General features: G+C 36.2%; 2 protein-coding genes across 2 annotated transcripts; both read right to left on the bottom strand.

Moving 5' to 3' along the window:
- Positions 1–3,490: 3,490 nt before the first annotated feature.
- LOC131930122 (uncharacterized) lies at positions 3,491–9,585 on the bottom strand. The gene is made up of 3 exons (XM_059286497.1): positions 9,534–9,585; positions 5,973–6,112; positions 3,491–4,819 (listed from the first exon to the last, which is right to left on the bottom strand). The coding sequence occupies exons 2-3, from the start codon at positions 6,081–6,083 to the stop codon at positions 4,505–4,507; spliced, it is 426 nt and encodes a 141-aa protein (XP_059142480.1). The 5' UTR covers positions 6,084–6,112; positions 9,534–9,585; the 3' UTR covers positions 3,491–4,504.
- Positions 9,586–10,738: 1,153 nt separating this feature from the next.
- LOC131930121 (ankyrin repeat and EF-hand domain-containing protein 1) lies at positions 10,739–19,346 on the bottom strand (the record flags this gene model as incomplete). Its single annotated transcript, XM_059286496.1, is given in 6 exon segments — positions 10,739–10,977; positions 12,925–13,038; positions 14,293–14,463; positions 15,224–15,344; positions 15,852–15,932; positions 19,290–19,346. Coding segments are annotated over 6 exon segments (759 nt in total). The 3' UTR covers positions 10,739–10,759.
- Positions 19,347–19,797: the final 451 nt, after the last annotated feature.

The following is a 19,797-nucleotide window of genomic DNA, read 5'->3' as shown; positions in this document are numbered from 1 at the left end:
ATAGTTTTATATAGCACACTATTTAATTATCATCCAATGATTTTTGGACTACAGTTTTTAGGATATAAAGGTTCACTGTATATAAACATAAATACAATAATTCAACTCAGTGGCGTAGCGAGGTCGGGTGTCACCCGGTGCGGCACTTAATGGTGTCACCCCCCCCCCCCCAGAGGCATAGAGACCCTTCCCAGGGACAAACTTTCAAATTTTCGATTTGCACCCCCCCCCCCCTCAAACTTTCGATTTGCACCCCCCCCCCCCTCAAACTTTCGATTTGCACCCCCCCCTCGAGTTTTTCTCTATATATTTTGCTATTTTTTGCCTTGGTGTCACCCCCCTAAATGGTGTCACCCGGTGCGGTCCGCACCCCCCGCCCCCCCCCCTCGCTACGCCCCTGATTCAACTACAGAATGAAAAAGAAAATATTTCAATAATATGATTTACAGTGGTGGGCCTTGATTTGATAAGCAGTATTAGCAGTCTAAAATCTGACTACATACTGACTTGTACAAAAAAGGGTAGAAATTTACTAAGAGTTAATGTAATTTCAAGTGCACTAAAATAAGAGAAAAAAAATATCTGAACAAAGGCTAAATACAATAAGAAAGTAAAAAAAATTATGAGAAATGTAATTACAATAACAAAACAGACAAGATGATCACAGATGATCAATTAGTATGCAGCTAAGCAGTACAAGAACCTGATACACCACCAAGCTAACGCACAACAGATCTGAGTTTGAATACTGTTCATGGTAGGATTTCAACCACGTTCACACAGCTTCAATAGGCACCTATCATAAGTACTTCATCTACCCAATGAATCGCTAGGTCTAAAGAGAATTTTTTTTTTATACTTAGTACTTCAACAGGCATGTGCACATATATACTTGTAATGACCTATGACCCATACAGGTCTTGGTACTAAGGTTTACATACACACAGATCTATCCATATGACACCTTGTTAGCCAAACCTACATATAAAAAAAACATAAAAATATCATTGATATAATAATAGATGGATACTTCTCCTAATGGGTCCTATAATAAAGCCCTTACCACCATGCTGTTTAAACTAATTAAACACATAGGACCAGGTTTTAAGGTTCAAAAGTTAAATTACTACAAGTATTTATGTACAAAAGAATGAGCAGAAATCTGTCATGACTTCAAATAAAATCAGTTCAAAAAACCAACACCCACAGCAGCCACTCATGATACAACTTGTCTTGATGACAAATAAATTTGGGTCTGAGCTTTGCTATGCTTAAAAATCTGCCTCACAATTATAAAGATAATTATTTTTTATACATGAATATATGCTAATTCACTTGAGTTCCTGTCTTGGCCCAATTGAGTTGGTAATATTTTAAAAACAATTTTGGGAAAAAATTTGAATTTGAGCCTAACAATGCCTAAAAATCTGGTTCATTTTATAAAGGGGAAATAAATCTCACTTTAAAAACTCTGATTTAAATGTTCTGCGTTTCTTTGTATTTTCAACGACATTTCAGAATTTTTGGGTGAAATTTGCAAATGTTAAAATATTTGATAAAAACCTATAAAATAACAAAATAATTCATACAGATCTAACATATTTTAAATTCAAAATATTTTCCCACAACACAATTTAAGAAAATGCCCTGGCTTTATCATAAGATGAAACAAATCACCTCTTTTAAAATGTAGCATGTCAATAATGGTAAAAATCTGGATTAAACAACAAAATTTACTACACATTCCAAACAAAGTTTTAAACAAAAAACTGGGCTAAAACAAAAGGTAAAAAGAGCATATGAGCCTGCCGTTTCTGTGGATTTATGAAACAGCAAAAAATGTAATTGCCCTTTGGCCATAAAACAAATGAGGTGTAATCCACAACAACAACAGCGTGAAACATGATAGTCCAACATTAACAGCTAATTATAAAAATGTGCGTTGTTCTGCCTGTTAAAAATGTACGGCTGATCAAGTAGTCTATATCACAATGCCAAGTTTAAAATATAATGCATATTTTGAGTTTTGCTCAAAGAGAAAAAGATATAGTCACAAACATTTATATTTATAAATATCTATATGTACACACCAAATTAACATTGCTTAGAAACTGTCATATTTCATAAATCCAAGTAAAAAACACACTGATTTGAAATATTGACAACTATAGTAAACAACAATTTAGTTGTAATTTTTACTTATAAGCTATCTGTTAATTTGTTGAGGATAAAAATAGACAATTAATAATAAACAATGAATTGAACAAAAAATATTGTGTGGGTATTTATAATACATTGGTTTAAAATATTCAAAATATTCTTCAAAACCTGTAGGTCTTTCAGTGTCTTTGCAAACTACACAGATCCTCAGTTATATCATTACACAAACACTGATACAAGTCATAGCTACAAAAACATCTTCATGTTACAATACAGCTGATCAGAAATGTAACAAAGAGTTGACATATACTAAGGAAATATCTAATTTATTTTACAATACTATACTTTACCTACACTCTTTTACCCAAGAAACATAAAGGAAAAATGATGACGATATTTTATCCCATGTAAAGTAAAAATGCTTTAAATCATGCTCAGTAGGCCTACATAATGACGAGGCGAAAATTCAGTTGAATAAATTATTTTAAATACTTATGCCTTAGATCATGCTCAGGCTAAAAAAGTAGGCCTACATAACAAAGAGGCGGAAATTCCGTTACTAAAATTATTTTAAATACTTATGAGGTACAAAAACTAAACAACACACTGGTACAATCTTATCAAATCTAGCTAAATGATAACTTTCTTGACAGATTTTAGTATCTCTAGCACTGAGATGATGATCTTAAATGTCAAAAACACTCATCAAGTTGAATAAAAAAAACAAAATTAATAAAGACCTTAATTATTATCAAGAAATTAAAAACAAAAATCATGAAAAAAAACCTAGCACTGTTTGTGATCAAACCATACACCATTCTAATAATATACACAGGGCAAGTGAATAAAGTTTAACATTAGTCTATTTATTTACAAGTCATTAACAAAAGTCAGTACTTTGTACTAAGTACCAAAAAACTAAAAATGTGTTTAAACAGCTCTCAACCCAGACTAAACAGCAACAAGGTGGAGAATACAAATTGGGTCTCTGCTTTTTTGTGGGGATATTCCCACAATACATCACACTGCCTAGTATGGATAGTGGGGCCAGTTTGGTTGGGTACAAACTATGGTGATGATCCGGGATACAGAAATAAAAACTTTTGGGTTATCAAGTATGAGTTCTACCAATAGTTTGTGTATGAGTTCTACCAATAGCCCATGTATGAGTTCTACCAATAGCCCATGTATGAGTTCACCAATAGTTTGTGTATGAGTTCTACCAATAGTCCATGTATGAGTTCTACCAATAGCCCATGTATGAGTTCTACCAATAGCCCATGTATGAGTTCACCAATAGTTTGTGTATAAGTTCTACCAATAGACCATGTATGAGTTCTACCAATAGCCCATGTATGAGTTCTATGAATAGTCCATGTATGAGTTCTACCAATAGCCCATGTATAAGTTCTACCAATAGCCCATGTATAAGTTCTACCAATAGTCCATGTATGAGTTCTACCAATAGCCCAAGTATAAGTTCTACCAATAGCCCATGTATGAGTTCTACCAATAGCCCATGTATGAGTTCTATGAATAGTCCATGTATGAGTTCTACCAATAGCCCAAGTATTAATTCTACCAATAGCCCAAGTATGAGTTCTACCAATAGTCCAAGGTGACCTCCCATTAATTAACTACAACTTGAGATTAAAAACTGCTTATGTACATACAGTATTTACATTTCTGGCATTTCCTTTACAAGATTTTACACCATTCACACATAAGTGATGTTAGTACATGAATCTAAGTAGTGTACAACTTTCATTTGCCTTGGCCAAAAATAATTGTTGATTATTCTGCGTCATCCATAATGAGCCTTTTCGGGGACGAGTGTTATTTAACAGACCAAATTGCTAAACTAATATAAACTTTGGCATAGAATCTTGGGTTATTTTACACCCGAAGTAAAGATGGACAACTTTTTGTTGGCATTTAATTGAGGGAATTCATGGATGAGGTTTTTCTTTTACCAAAATTGGTATGTGAAAATACATTATAGTAATAAAAAGGCCTACATTTAAATGTAATGTACAAAGTACCGGTTGTGTTTAAAGCACTGTTTGTAGAAAACAGGGATGATTAACATTGGCTGGGGAAAAAAAAAATACACAAAAGTGGATGAGAATAATTTGGCCATAAAAACACAAGACAACAGGGTTGGTTTATATTGCTGTTACAGTAAAACAGCTGAAGTAAGTACATGTGTAGACTGCCACAAAGACAAATATTTTTATACTGCTACGACTAGTCGACAGCTCATTAATACATCATGTGTTACAATGGCTTCTTTGTCTATTAAAATAATAATTGGCATAAGATTTTTTTTTTTAAATTTACATCTTCACACGCTACATATATAATCTTTTATCTTATCCGGCAAGGGTAGACATTTGGTGTAGCACCATACATGCCCCCCGAGACACTGCCTCAGGCATAGCTTGCTGATCTGCAGGAGACTGGGGACCCTGGAGTTAAAGGCCTCGAGTTCTTTCTGCAGCGCTGCTGTGTTCTCCATCATTCCAATCTGCCTGATGTGCTGGTGCCAGCGCTCAAGGCAAGGTCGGGGTATGACCGGGCACACGTCTCTGAACAGCTGAATCAGGTTGTTGAAGTTTGGAGCGTACGTGTGGACCCCTAATCTTCTTGTTAAGCTTGACTGGAATAAGCATTTAATATAAGTGAAAAATTTTAAATTTTTTTAATATAAGTGAAAAAAAAATGGGACGGAGTGGTCTAGCGGTAGAGAGCTGGACTACTAACCCGCTAGTCTCGAGTTCGAATCCGGGTTCAAGTCAGTAGACCGTCCCTGAGTCCACCCAACTCTGATGGGTACCTAACTCACGTTTGGGAGAGTAAAGGCGGCTGGGCATAGTGCTGACCACACTATCTCTTCATATGCCGAGGTCACAGAAACAAGTGAACTCTACTTCACTTGCCCCATAGACCGTCAGGTTTGAAAGGGAAACTTTACTTTTTACTTTATAAGTGAAAAAAAGTTTCACAGTTGGTAGTTTAATTAACAAAAAAAAAATCTTACCTACAGCTGATATAAACATTTAAATGAGGAAAACCACGTTATTAAGTAGAGCTCAATGTGAAATAAACATTTATATAAAGGGAAAATCTTATTAAGTACAGATGAAATAAATATTTAAATAAAGAGAAACAAATCTTCTTGTTATTGTTATTTTTTAAAAGAAAATTTTCAGTCATCATTATTCATTTGAAAGTTGTAATAGTGTTCAAATTTACTCTTAAACTCAGCAAATTAAGGGATTTGTCGTCAACATGAAACCCAGCCATCTTTACTATCATAGACTAGACTCAGTACTCATATTCAAGGACATTCTATTATTTCAATCTCATATACCAGGGGTCAGCGTGGTCGAGTCAGTAAAGCTCATGGTTGCTAAACTGAAAAGTCTCGAGTTCGAACCCTCGGGCAGAGGAGGCTCGTTAACCGGGGACAGCCACTCTTCTAGGAGAGACAACTCCAAAATCAAACAACTGCTGACTTGTAGTTTGTTCTCGGTCGGACAAAGGCTATGGAAGCAAATCCAAAAAGAAAAGCAGGCTGAAATCGGAGTCAAAGTTCTAAATGGCGCATAACCAGTTGACGTGTATACATAATTGTGATGAAGGGAATCCCTTCCAACACTAAAATTAAGAATGAAGAAGAACCTCATATTTCAAATCTTTTGGGTAGCAGTTGAATGCTGTACATTTGACCAAGCAGCCCTATATTTATTATAGTAAAATAACATTTACAACATAATTAAACGCCAACCAGCGTTAGACCCCGTACTTACATTGTATTGTTCACGAATCTCGAAGACTGCTCCCCCACAAATTAAAGCTTTGGCTGTTAAAAGTCTCTTGGCTTCCAGTTCTGGTTCCAGGGAGGGGGCCTTCAACAACATCAGTAGCTCATAGCACAGTGGACTCAGGCCTGTATTGGGAATCATGTTCATTAGACTTAAGCTAGATTGGCATAGAGTAGGGTACAGGGAGGGGGGGCCTTCAACAACATCAGTAGCTCATAGCACAGTGGACTCAGGCCTGTATTGGGAATCATGTTCATTAGACTTAAGCTAGATTGGCATAGAGTAGGGTACAGGGAGGGGGGGCCTTCAACAACATCAGTAGCTCATAACACAGTGGACTCAGGCCTGTATTGGGAATCATGTTCATTAGACTTAAGCTAGATTGGCATAGAGTAGAGGGATTGTCTCAGGTGCATAATGCTTTAAAATGATTAAGGGATGGTATGAATAGTTCATTAGACTAAAGCTAGATTGGCATAGGGTAGAGGGATAGTCTCAGGTGCATAATGCTTTAAAATGATTAAGGGATGGTATGAATAGTTCATTAGACTAAAGCTAGATTGGCATAGGGTAGAGGGATAGTCTCAGGTGCATAATGCTTTAAAATGATTAAGGGATGGTATGAATAGTTCATTAGACTAAAGCTAGATTGGCATAGGGTAGAGGGATAGTCTCAGGTGCATAATGCTTTAAAATGATTAAGGGATGGTATGAATAGTTCATTAGACTAAAGCTAGATTGGCATAGGGTAGAGGGATAGTCTCAGGTGCATAATGCTTTAAAATGATGTAGGGATGGTATGAATAGTTCATTAGACTAAAGCTAGATTGGCATAGGGTAGAGGGATAGTCTCAGGTGCATAATGCTTTAAAATGATTAAGGGATGGTATGAATAGTTCATTAGACTAAAGCTAGATTGGCATAGGGTAGAGGGATAGTCTCAGGTGCATAATGCTTTAAAATGATTAAGGGATGGTATGAATAGTTCATTAGACTAAAGCTAGATTGGCATAGGGCAGAGGTATAGTCTCAGGTGCATAATGCTTTAAAATGATGTAGGGATGGTATGAATAGTTCATTAGACTAAAGCTAGATTGGCATAGGGTAGAGGGATAGTCTCAGGTGCATAATGCTTTAAAATGATTAAGGGATGGTATGAATAGTTCATTAGACTAAAGCTAGATTGGCATAGGGTAGAGGGATAGTCTCAGGTGCATAATGCTTTAAAATGATTAAGGGATGGTATGAATAGTTCATTAGACTAAAGCTAGATTGGCATAGGGTAGAGGGATAGTCTCAGGTGCATAATGCTTTAAAATGATTAAGGGATGGTATGAATAGTTCATTAGACTAAAGCTAGATTGGCATAGGGCAGAGGTATAGTCTCAGGTGCATAATGCTTTAAAATGATTAAGGGATGGTATGAATAGTTCATTAGACTAAAGCTAGATTGGCATAGGGCAGAGGTATAGTCTCAGGTGCATAATGCTTTAAAATGATTAAGGGATGGTATGAATAGTTCATTAGACTAAAGCTAGATTGGCATAGGGCAGAGGTATAGTCTCAGGTGCATAATGCTTTAAAATGATTAAGGGATGGTATGAATAGTTCATTAGACTAAAGCTTGATTGGCATAGGGCAGAGGTATAGTCTCAGGTGCATAATGCTTTAAAATGATTAAGGGATGGTATGAATAGTTCATTAGACTAAAGCTAGATTGGCATAGGGCAGAGGTATAGTCTCAGGTGCATAATGCTTTAAAATGATGTAGGGATGGTATGAATAGTTCATTAGACTAAAGCTAGATTGGCATAGGGCAGAGGTATAGTCTCAGGTGCATAATGCTTTAAAATGATGTAGTGATGGTATGAATAGTTCATTAGACTAAAGCTAGATTGGCATAGGGCAGAGGTATAGTCTCAGGTGCATAATGCTTTAAAATGATTAAGGGATGGTATGAATAGTTCATTAGACTAAAGCTAGATTGGCATAGGATAGAGGTATAGTCTCAGGTGCATAATGCTTTAAAATGATGTAGGGATGGTATGAATAGTTCATTAGACTAAAGCTAGATTGGCATAGGGTAGAGGGATAGTCTCAGGTGCATAATGCTTTAAAATGATTAAGGGATGGTATGAATAGTTCATTAGACTGTAGCTAGATTGGCATAGGGCAGAGGTATAGTCTCAGGTGCATAATGCTTTAAAATGATTAAGGGATGGTATGAATAGTTCATTAGACTAAAGCTAGATTGCCATAGGGTAGAGGTATAGTCTCAGGTGCATAATGCTTTAAAATGATTAAGGGATGGTATGAATAGTTCATTAGACTAAAGCTAGATTGGCATAGGGTAGAGGGATAGTCTCAGGTGCATAATGCTTTAAAATGATTAAGGGATGGTATGAATAGTTCATTAGACTAAAGCTAGATTGCCATAGGGTAGAGGTATAGTCTCAGGTGCATAATGATTTAAAATGATTAAAGGATGGTATGAATAGTTCATTAGACTAAAGCTAGATTGGCATAGGGTAAAGGTATAGTCTCAGGTGCATAATGCTTTAAAATGATTAAGGGATGGTATGAATAGTTTATTAGACTAAAGCTAGATTGGCATAGGGTAAAGGTATAGTCTCAGGTGCATAATGCTTTAAAATGATTAAGGGATGGTATGAATAGTTCATTAGACTAAAGCTAGATTGCCATAGGGTAGAGGTATAGTCTCAGGTGCATAATGATTTAAAATGATTAAGGGATGGTATGAATAGTTCATTAGACTAAAGCTAGATTGGCATAGGGAAGAGGTATAGTCCCAGGATCACAATGCTTTAAAATGATGTAGGAACTGTTTGCAAACTGGGGGGAACTCATTTAATTTGAAGTCATATTTTTGGGGGCCCTTTTGTCCGGAGCCGAATGGGACGAGTGACACTATATTGGCAGCCTTAATGTAATTGTTTTTCTCTTTTTTTTCCAAAACAAAAATATTCTACATCATAAACATTTTAAAAAGTTATACCTTAGGCATTTAAAAGCAATATACTTGTGCATTTAAATCAAGTCCTACAACCAGGTATTTAAAAAAAAAAATCAACATCTTAACTTTAGGCATTTGAAAGTAGTATACCTGAGCATTTAAATCAAGTCCTACACCGAGGTATTTAAAAAAAAATCAACATCTTAACTTTAGGAATTTGAAAGTAGTATACCTGAGCATTTAAATCAAGTCCTACACCGAGGTATTTAAAAAAAAATCAACATCTTAACTTTAGGAATTTGAAAGTAGTATACCTGAGCATTTAAATCAAGTCCTACACCCAGGTATTAAAAAAAAATCATCATCTTAACTTTAGGAATTTAAAAGCAATATACCTGAGCATTTAAATAAAGCAAAAAAATAGCACACACACCAGGCCATTTAAAAATTCTACATCTCAGCATTGAAAACAAAATTTGAAACCTCAGACCACAAAAAAAAAAAAAATAAAAAAAAAAAAATTAAAAAAAAATAAAAAAAAAAACAAAAAAAAACTAGCAAACAACCCTTACCTTGTGAATCCTCAATGTTGGCAGACAAGCCGTGCCTTAAAATCTTCTCCACCAGGACATTTAAAAATTCTACATCTCAGCATTGAAAACAAAATATGAAACCTCAGACCACAAAAAAAACAACAAAAAAAAACAACAAACTAGCAAACAAGCCTGACCTTGTGAATCCTCAATGTTGGCAGACAAGCCGTGCCTTAAAATCTTCTCCACCAGGACGTGCCTGAAGCTAGCAAACAACCCTTACCTTGTGAATCCTCAATGTTGGCAGACAAGCCGTGCCTTAAAATCTTCTCCACCAGGACGTGCCTGAAGCTAGCAAACAAGCCTTACCTTGTGAATCCTCAATGTTGGCAGACAAGCCGTGCCTTAAAATCTTCTCCACCAGGACATGCCTGAAGCTAGCAAACAACCCTTACCTTGTGAATCCTCAATGTTGGCAGACAAGCCGTGCCTTAAAATCTTCTCCACCAGGACGTGCCTGAAGCTAGCAAACAAGCCTTACCTTGTGAATCCTCAATGTTGGCAGACAAGCCGTGCCTTAAAATCTTCTCCACCAGGACATGCCTGAAGCTAGCAAACAACCCTTACCTTGTGAATCCTCAATGTTGGCAGACAAGCCGTGCCTTAAAATCTTCTCCACCAGGACATGCCTGAAGCTAGCAAACAAGCCTTACCTTGTGAATCCTCAATGTTGGCAGACAAGCTGTGCCTTAAAATCTTCTCCACCAGGACATGCCTGAAGCTAGCAAACAACCCTTACCTTGTGAATCCTCAATGTTGGCAGACAAGCCGTGCCTTAAAATCTTCTCCACCAGGACGTGCCTGAAGCTAGCAAACAAGCCTTACCTTGTGAATCCTCAATGTTGGCAGACAAGCCGTGCCTTAAAATCTTCTCCACCAGGACATGCCTGAAGCTAGCAAACAAGCCTTACCTTGTGAATCCTCAATGTTGGCAGACAAGCCGTGCCTTAAAATCTTCTCCACCAGGACATGCCTGAAGCTAGCAAACAACCCTTACCTTGTGAATCCTCAATGTTGGCAGACAAGCCGTGCCTTAAAATCTTCTCCACCAGGACATGCCTGAAGCTAGCAAACAAGCCTTACCTTGTGAATCCTCAATGTTGGCAGACAAGCCGTGCCTTAAAATCTTCTCCACCAGGACATGCCTGAAGCTAGCAAACAAGCCTTACCTTGTGAATCCTCAATGTTGGCAGACAAGCCGTGCCTTAAAATCTTCTCCACCAGGACATGCCTGAAGCTAGCAAACAAGCCTTACCTTGTGAATCCTCAATGTTGGCAGACAAGCCGTGCCTTAAAATCTTCTCCACCAGAACATGCCTGAAGCCACGGTTCAGCACCTTCTCCTCCAATACAAACCTGTCCTCCATCATCCACACCTCAGTGCGGGTTGCCAGGGGGTTGGCACAGGTGAGAATGTGCAACACTGAAAAATGTTTGAAGAAGTAAAAATAAAAATGTTCATTTTCTAAGAAAATTTAGTTTAATTTTTTAACTTAACTCGTGTTGGATAATTAGTTAACGTGAATATTCATCTTGTATCTATCAGAGAGTATTAAACTATTAGTGTAGGAAAATCAGATTGTAAATGAGTTGGCTTTAGAGCAGGGGTCTCTCCTCCGGCCCGCGGAGATCTTTTTGTCCACGGAAAAAACGTTTGTTGGTTCTGCCTGAGGAACTTTGCCCAGAAAAATCAAAGACATGCCTGGAAGAAACTGGCCCCTGAACTGAAATTTGTTAGTTAATGCGGCCCTCAGACTGAAAAGTTTGGAGACCCCTGCTTTACAGCAAGATCATACAGTGTGCTGGCAGGAAGTAGCGCGGTGTGGTCAGATGGTAGAACATACAACTGCTAAACCTAAAGTCTTGAGTTTGAATCCCAAGTTCAAGTAAGTAGAACATCCCTTAGTCTACCCAGCTCTGGTAGGTACTTTACTCAAGTTAGGGAAAGTAAAGACAGCTGGGTATAGAACTGACAAACCTATCCCTTCATTTGCAGAGGACACAGAAAAAAGTGGAATCTACTTCAGCTGCTTCACGAACCATCAGTTTTAAAAAGGGTACTTTACTTTTTGGAGAGAGTTATATATTAATGTATATACTTGCTTGTCTATAATTAAAAAAAAACAACTTATACTGAGATATGACTTTAACATTTTAGCAGAGAATTTTCTCCAAAGGATAAAAATAATTTCCCAGTAAAATATAAAGAAAGTTACATCTTTGATAAAAAGCCAAAAGCCTTTTCAATGCAAAACTAGGATTAAACAATGCAAAGAATTTTAAAACAAAATCTCTTTTCTGTAACTACACTGTCTTTTTAAAAATAGAACAAGATTAGATTACATGGAGCAGATTTCATGTCGTTAAAGGGAGGCTAATCGAGGGAATAATTTCAAGAATAATAACTACAAAGAGGACTGACAGCTTTAACTTAATATAGTTTTTATAAGACGTTTTTAAAAATTTTTGTATCACCTTGCTTTGTTTAGTAAAATCTTAGGACGCTCAAATGTGTAAGAGTGAACAATGCTTCTACTAAAACAAGTAAGTTTGGGGTACTTTTTTTATTTTCAGTGCAATTAAAGCTTATTATGATAAAAGAATTTTTATATGTTTTTCTCTCTACTTTTTAATAATTATGAATTTAAAAAATTAAAATGAATAAGATGATGTCGACATTTCAGTTTAATGAAAACCAATCAATGAATGTAACTGTAAAGGCTGAACCAAATTGCTGCATTAAAAGTGAGTTACAAGATTAGCTAGACAGACAAAGTAACCTTTGTAATTGCTTAAAATATAAAAAGTGATGCATTTGTATCTTCTAAAATTAATAAATATGTAAATATTGTTGTTCAAGGATGTCTGTTGTCATAATGCTACGCCACCTGACTGTTTTCTTTCATTCGTGCAGGAGACTATGGGGTCAGCGTGGTCGAGTCGGTAAAGCTCGTGGTTGCTAAACCAAAAAGTCTCGAGTTCGAACCCTCGGACAGATGAGGCTAGTTAGCTGGGGACAGCCACTCTTCTAGGAGAGACAACTCCAAAATTAAACAACTGCTGCCTTGTAGTTTGTTCTTGGTTGGACAAAGGCTATGGAAGCAAATCCAAAAAAGAAAAGCAGGCTGAAATCGGAGTCAATGGCCTCAATGGCGCATAACCAGTTGACACGTAACGCTTAATTGTGTTGGAGGCGTGGTCGAGTCGGCAAAAAGCTCATGATTGTGAAATTCGAACAAAGTTTCGAGTTCAAACCCACTGGCAGATAAATCTCGATCCCTTTCAACACTAATAATTAAGAACGAAGAAAAAGAAGAAGAAAGAAGAAGTTCATTGTTCAAGGATGTCTGTTGTCGTAATGCTACACTACCTGACTGTTTTCTTTCATTGGTGCAGGAGACAATGGCCCCGGCCTCTAAGAGGAGATCAACAATGTCACATGTACTGTTATGGGCTACTTTACATGCCGTCATCAAAGGTGTTTCTGTTCACACAGAGAAAAATATTGTTAGCTCATATTTTACACAATCGAAATGTTAAAACAAAAATTAATAAATTTAAAAAAAAAATTACTTGAGAGATAAGGTAAAAATTATTTTAAAGAGCTAAGTTTTATTATTTTGAATTATTTAATAATGACTGGGTCTATAAAATTCATTACTTTGAATATAATCATATCTAAAAGTAGCTTAAAGTCTTATATTATTCTATAATGAACCCATTTAGGCACTAAACAAATAATTACTTGTGACCATTTGAATGAATTCAAGTAGCGAATTGTATTAGTGTTGTTACTAAGATTGGTGTGTGGACTAAATTTTATTTTAAAGCAGTTGCTTAGGTTTAAAGTAAAATTAAATATAACTTTTACTCGGTCCTTTAAATGTGTTTGAATAGAAATATAAAGGATGTTGAATGGTAATTTTTCCTTGGTTGAAACTATAGACAAAATCAAATTATACACTCAGACCTCCAAACAAACAAAAATTGGTATGAACATAGCATAACATACCCCAGCACACCATTTGACTTATTATAACATATACAAGCACACCATTTGAGTTATTATAACATACACAAGCCTTTTAGACTTTAACTTATTATAACATACTCATATAACCCTTGAGCTTACAATAACATACTCAGATAACCCTTGAGCTTAGAATAACATACTCAGATAACCCTTGAGCTTAGAATAACATACTCAGATAACCCTTGAGCTTAGAATAACATACTCAGATAACCCTTGAACTTAGAATAATATACTCAGATAACCCTTGAACTTAGAATAATATACTCAGATAACCCTTGAGCTTAGAATAACATACTCAGATAACCCTTGAACTTAGAATAATATACTCAGATAACCCTTGAGCTTAGAATAACATACTCAGATAACCCTTGAACTTAGAATAATATACTCAGATAACCCTTGAACTTAGAATAACATACTCAGATAACCCTTGAACTTAGAATAATATACTCAGATAACCCTTGAACTTAGAATAATATACTCAGATAACCCTTGAACTTAGAATAATATACTCAGATAACCCTTGAACTTAGAATAATATACTCAGATAACCCTTGAACTTAGAATAATATACTCAGATAACCCTTGAACTTAGAATAATATACTCAGATAACCCTTGAACTTAGAATAACATACTCAGATAACCCTTGAACTTACAATAACATACTCAGATAACCTTTGAACCTAAATGACAAATCAACCCACCCAGGTAGTTGTCTGTTAGGTTGACGTCCGCGCCAGCTTGGACCAGCAGCTCCACGGCTGTGGCGTTTCCGTGGAGACACGCAGTGTGCAGGGGTGAGCAGCCCACATTGTCCTGGGCGTTGGGGTTGGCACCAAAGAACAATAAAACACCCACAATCTTGTCACAGGCTGCTTCAAGGAAATTGCATGGAAGGCATTTTCTTGGGATAACATTTACAAATGGATATTTTAAATACAATAATCACACCAGTTCTTCGTGGAATGCCATAAAAATATGTTTTGGAAATTCTATTCTTTGAAGTTATCTACTGAATAGTAATAAGTTAAAAAAAGAAAGCACACATGCAAAATTTAGACAATGTAGATCCCAAAGAGTAAAGTTACTTCTTTGAACCTGACAGTCTAGGGGGCAGATGAGTTAGTTCACCTGTTTCTGTAAGGGTTAGTTCTTTACCCTGCTCGCTTTACTTTTTCAAACAGGCACATATCCATCAGAACTATATGCTCTATACCCTAAGAGCTTTTTGTTTTCCTAACAGGAAACTGCCATCAGAACTATAGACTATATCCTGGTGGTTCTACTTTTTCTAGCAGGCACATATCCATCAGAACCATATACTCTATACCCTGTGGGCTTTACTTTTTCTAGCAGGCACATATCCATCAGAACTATATACTCTATACCCTGCTAGCTTTACTTTTCCTAGCAGGCACATATCCATCAGAACCATATACTCTATACCCTGCTGACTTTACTTTTTCTAGCAGGCACATATCCATCAGAACTATATACTCTATACCCTGTGGTTTTACTTTTTCTAGCAGGCACATATCCATCAGAACTATATACCTAGCAATTGCGCACTCTACCACACCATCCCATATAGATCCAACTTGCAACTCAGATATTATTTAGCTACTACATTCTTACCGGCTCCTTCCACAGCCAGGTGTAAAGGTGTTTGTCTATTGCCAGGTTTTTTGAAGAAATTCGGGTCAACGCCTCTGTTAAGAAGTGTTCGGACTTTCTGTATTGAATGTGACTTAATAGCCTGGATGTGAAATGAAAAGAGTTAAAAAATAGAGAAAATAATAATTGTAAATATAGATCCACGTCCATCTTGCCACACACAGTTTGCATCATCCCCTTGACATGAAACTGATCAGAAGTTAGCTTCGTAAAAATTAAGTATTGATGAATGGGCAAATCCTCTGTAACAACTGTAAAAGTAAAAAGTAAAGTTCCCTTTTCAAACCTGACGGTCTATAGGGCAAGTGAAGTAGAGTTCACTTGTTTCTGTGACCTCGGCATATGAAGAGATAGTGTGGTCAGCACTATGCCCAGCCGTCTTTACTTTCCCTAACGTGAGTTAGGTACCCATCAGAGCTGGGTGGACTAAGGGACGGTCTACTGACTTAAACCCGGATTTGAACTCGAGACTTACGGGTTAGCAGTCCAGCTCTCTACCGCTAGACCACTCCGTCCCCTGTAACAACTGTAACTGATACTAACATAACAGATCATCAACATTTCCAGACCAGACAGAATCCAAACAAACCTGCATAAATTCCAATTCATCCTGACTTAGCCCATGCGCTGACTTTGTTTTATACTTGAAGTATTCTTCTGGGTCTTCTTCCTTAAAAACACAAGCAATATTCAAAACAAAATGTTAATCCATACTTCCTAGATCAACAAAGAAATAAAGCAATAATTTGCTACATTTCTGTGATGTATTTAGTTAACTGAGGTTTCTGAAATCAAACTTCTACAATTTAGAAAATATGGCATTGGAAAACTTCTTTATTATGTTCTTGATAAGTTAGAAATATTTTTTGTAATAGACCAGTTTTCACACAAGTGTTGCCATGATTATTCATTAAGGGGAAGAAAATAATAAATGTTTTAAACTGAATATGAATTTTTTAATTAATGCATTACAAAGTGCATAAACATTGAAATTATGACTTACTAAGCTAATATATATCAACTGTATTATTTTAACCTTTACAGGTTACTGGCTTTGTTATGATATATGAACACTAGTTTAAAATATTTTAGGGGAGCTGGATTTAATAACTAATAGGCAGTAAAAAAAGGCCTACATTTTTATTTTGTATGACAGTAGTGTGATGGGGGGAAATGTATGCATAGCTATATGAAACTATATGATGACTACTTCTATAACTAACACTCCTTCTTCTTCTTCGTTCTTAATTTTTAGTATTGGAAGGGATTGAGGCTTATCTACTTAACTCGAGACTTTATTCGAATTTATCAGCAATGAGCTTTTGCCGACTCGACCACGCCTCCATCACAATTAAGGTTCTACTTCTTCATTCTTAAATTTAGTGTTGGAAGGGATTCCCTTCAGAACAATTGTGTATACATGTCAACTGGTTATGCACCATTTAGAACTTTGACTCCGATTTCAGCCTGCTTTTCTTTTTGGATTTGCTTCCATAGCCTTTGTCCGACCGAGAACAAACTACAAGTCAGCAGTTGTTTGATTTTGGAGTTGTCTCTCCTAGAAGAGTGGCTGTCCCCAGCTAACGAGCCTCATCTGCCCGAGGGTTCGAACTCGAGACTTTTCGGTTTAGCAACCATGAGCTTAACCGACTCGACCCCACCGACCCCACTAACACTCCAACTATAAACATGTGATGAGGACGGGAACACTCTTATTTTCCGACAACACTGAGTTAAGGATATAAACAACTTCAATCATAAAATAGAATTAACTTTATTGTCAACAACCAATACTAAACGAACTAGAACTACTCTGTAAAATATACAACACGTCATTTTCCTACCATGGCTAACCCCCAAATGTCTTCACTCCTGCGTCCTACAGCATCGGTAACATTGTTGCGTTACGCTCACGTCACAAATATTTTATCAAACATGTGCACATACTCTCAAACCACACCATCTACCATCAAGTTTACACCGTCCTTATTAGTCTCTACCAGTCTAGTCTTATTTTATCTATCTGCGCTATGACAAGTAGCCTAACTTATACAATAAGACTGCTTTAGTGTTAGTAGGCTTTGGCCTTTAAAAATGGTTTGACAGAGCATTGAGTAAGTCTTCTGCATTTTACTAAATGTTGAAGACTTACTCAATACTATTAACTTAATAGTAATACTATTGACTAAAACTATTAGTATTATTTTATTATTACTTAGATTAAGACTAAGTTAGTAAGAGTACTTTAAAAATTTAAAGTGGACTAGTTCCTTTAGTGTAGACTTCTACAGATGTCTAAGTCTAGTAGAGTTTTATTTTTTTAGGCCTAATAGATCTAGATCTCATTACTAATAAGTAGTTATAGATAAAATAAACTCGAAATGGTTAATGGTAGGTTGTAGCCTCAGCCTGGCTTTTTTAGTTTCTTTCTTAAGTAGAATCTAAGATCTAAACCTAGACGTTCTATTCTAATCTAAATTATAGATCTATTCTACTAAAAATTACTACACCTAACCTAAAATAAATTACTACTAATAATAATAGGCCGATTTCTAGCCGGAAGAAGAGGGAAGAAGATGCACATGCTCATAGTGCTACAACGATCTGGTTTTTCTTGTCATCTACATGTTCATTGTTTAGTAGACTTAAATAGGTGATTAAAATACATTTACAATTTTATTTTATACTTAACTTATAGACTAGAACTCTTTACAGGATATACTACAACTTATGTTAGGAAAACAAACACGGCTGGACATATTGCTGACCACACTATCCCTTCATATGCCGAGGTCTCTGAAGCAGATGAACTCTACTTCCTTTGTCCCGGGGACCACAAATGAGAAATTATGATGATACTATGATGAACCCTCAACCTCTGATGACCCGCCCAAAGCGCAACTGCTCGACAACACGGCACAGATAGTTTTGTCAGAAGAATAAGGCTAAAATTGGTAATTTGATCCTATTACGCAGGTATAAAACAACATCTGAGCCCATTGCGCAACTAATAGTAATATTTAATTTAAGCCCGTTGCACAGTTATTAAGGTCAAAGCGTTTTGCATTTTCTGCCGCCCAGACTAGCGCTGGGGACTAAAAGCTTTTTTCAGAGTACTCACTTCGTAATTAATAGCCTAATACTATAATACTAATCTAATACTAATAATAAACTTAAAACTAACGACTCAATGAGTAGGCTGAAATTTAGGCCTAACTTGTAACTGCACAGTAATTGAATTACTCTAACAGTCAACAGTCTGTTAGTAGACCAGCCTAACTCTAATACTATAAAAGTATAAACTATAAACTCTATCATATCTAACTAATAAATAAAAGGCCGATGCTAGCCGGAATAAGATACGGATGCGCAATGGAGAGAAACTACGACTTGCCATCCCGACGATGTTTTTGATGGTACTGCGCATGCGTGTGTTTACAACTACAGAACCCTACATCAACCCTAATCCTATCCCTAATCCTTCCCCTAACCCTAGCCCTAATCCTATCCCCAATTCTAGCCCTAACCCTAGGTCACTGCGCATGCACAGAGCTATCTTTTGCCGACTAGGTGGAGACGTTGGGGAGAAAAATCTTCTTCCGAGTAGTCACTTTGTAAATAAAATAGTAATAATACTAAAATTAGGCCAAATTAAGATAATATTTACTACTAGATCTAGATTCTAGATCTAGCTAGAAGTAGGCCTAAAGTAAAACAAAAAAGTTTACTGTACTGTACATTGTACAATGTACTGTAAAACTAAAACTGTAAACTTTTAAAACTAAACTTACAATACTAAACTAAAACTTAAACTTAACTAAACTATTAACTAACTAGTTATTACTAGTTACTAGATTCTAGTTAGGTTACTTCACTTCTCTTACTACTAACTTTTACTACTACTACTAACTACTTACTAGTTAGTTACAACTAGATCTAAATCTAACTAAACTAGTAAAAGATCTGGAATTCTAGATCTAGATTTATTACTACATTCAACAATTTAACTTAATTTTTTTTAACATACCCGAAACGTGTCTAAAACATACTGTTTTGTTTTCTTCCATAATCCTCTTGGCATTTTCAAAACTGTAGATTGACGCTAGATCTGGACCTTTCCTCGACTAAAGCGATTAATGTACAAGAAAACAAAATGTGTCCCGATTACAAATGCAAAGCAGTAGAGCTAAGTACTAAAGTAGTAAGTAGATCTAGACTTCTAGATCTAGATCTAGATCTAGATTCTCTATATCATATCTAGACTAGCTAGATTAGATGTAGGCCCTATGTTACAAACAGCTGAAAAAGATTTTAATTTCCTTACTAAGAAGAGGTTATGTTTATTTACAAAAAGGGAATTATGGGGGAGACTTTACTATAAAATAATAAATGAAACGAAAAGAGGGATTTTTAGTTTTAGGGTAGAGGTTGTCCATAAATGATGTCACACTTGTAGGGAGGGGGTCCGTAATTTTGTGACGGTTTGTGATGAGGGGGATTGGGGGGGGGGGGGGGAATTCAGATGGTGTGATGTC

Source organism: Physella acuta, unplaced genomic scaffold, assembly GCF_028476545.2.
Source record: "Physella acuta isolate Inbredline_101_S28 unplaced genomic scaffold, ASM2847654v3 ptg001721l, whole genome shotgun sequence".
NCBI classification, from domain to species: Eukaryota; Metazoa; Mollusca; class Gastropoda; family Physidae; genus Physella; species Physella acuta.
The sequence above is the reverse complement of the archived record's forward strand: the minus strand, read 5'-3'. Positions and strand labels throughout refer to the sequence as shown.

Bases quoted from the DNA above. Each gene is read 5' to 3' on its own strand.
- LOC131930122 (XM_059286497.1), bottom strand. From the start codon at position 6,083: ATGTTGTTGAAGGCCCCCTCCCTGGAACCAGAACTGGAAGCCAAGAGA. The intron at 4,820-5,972 runs GTAAGTACGGGG...TGCTTATTCCAG, and splicing joins AGATTCGTGAACAATACAAT to TCAAGCTTAACAAGAAGATT.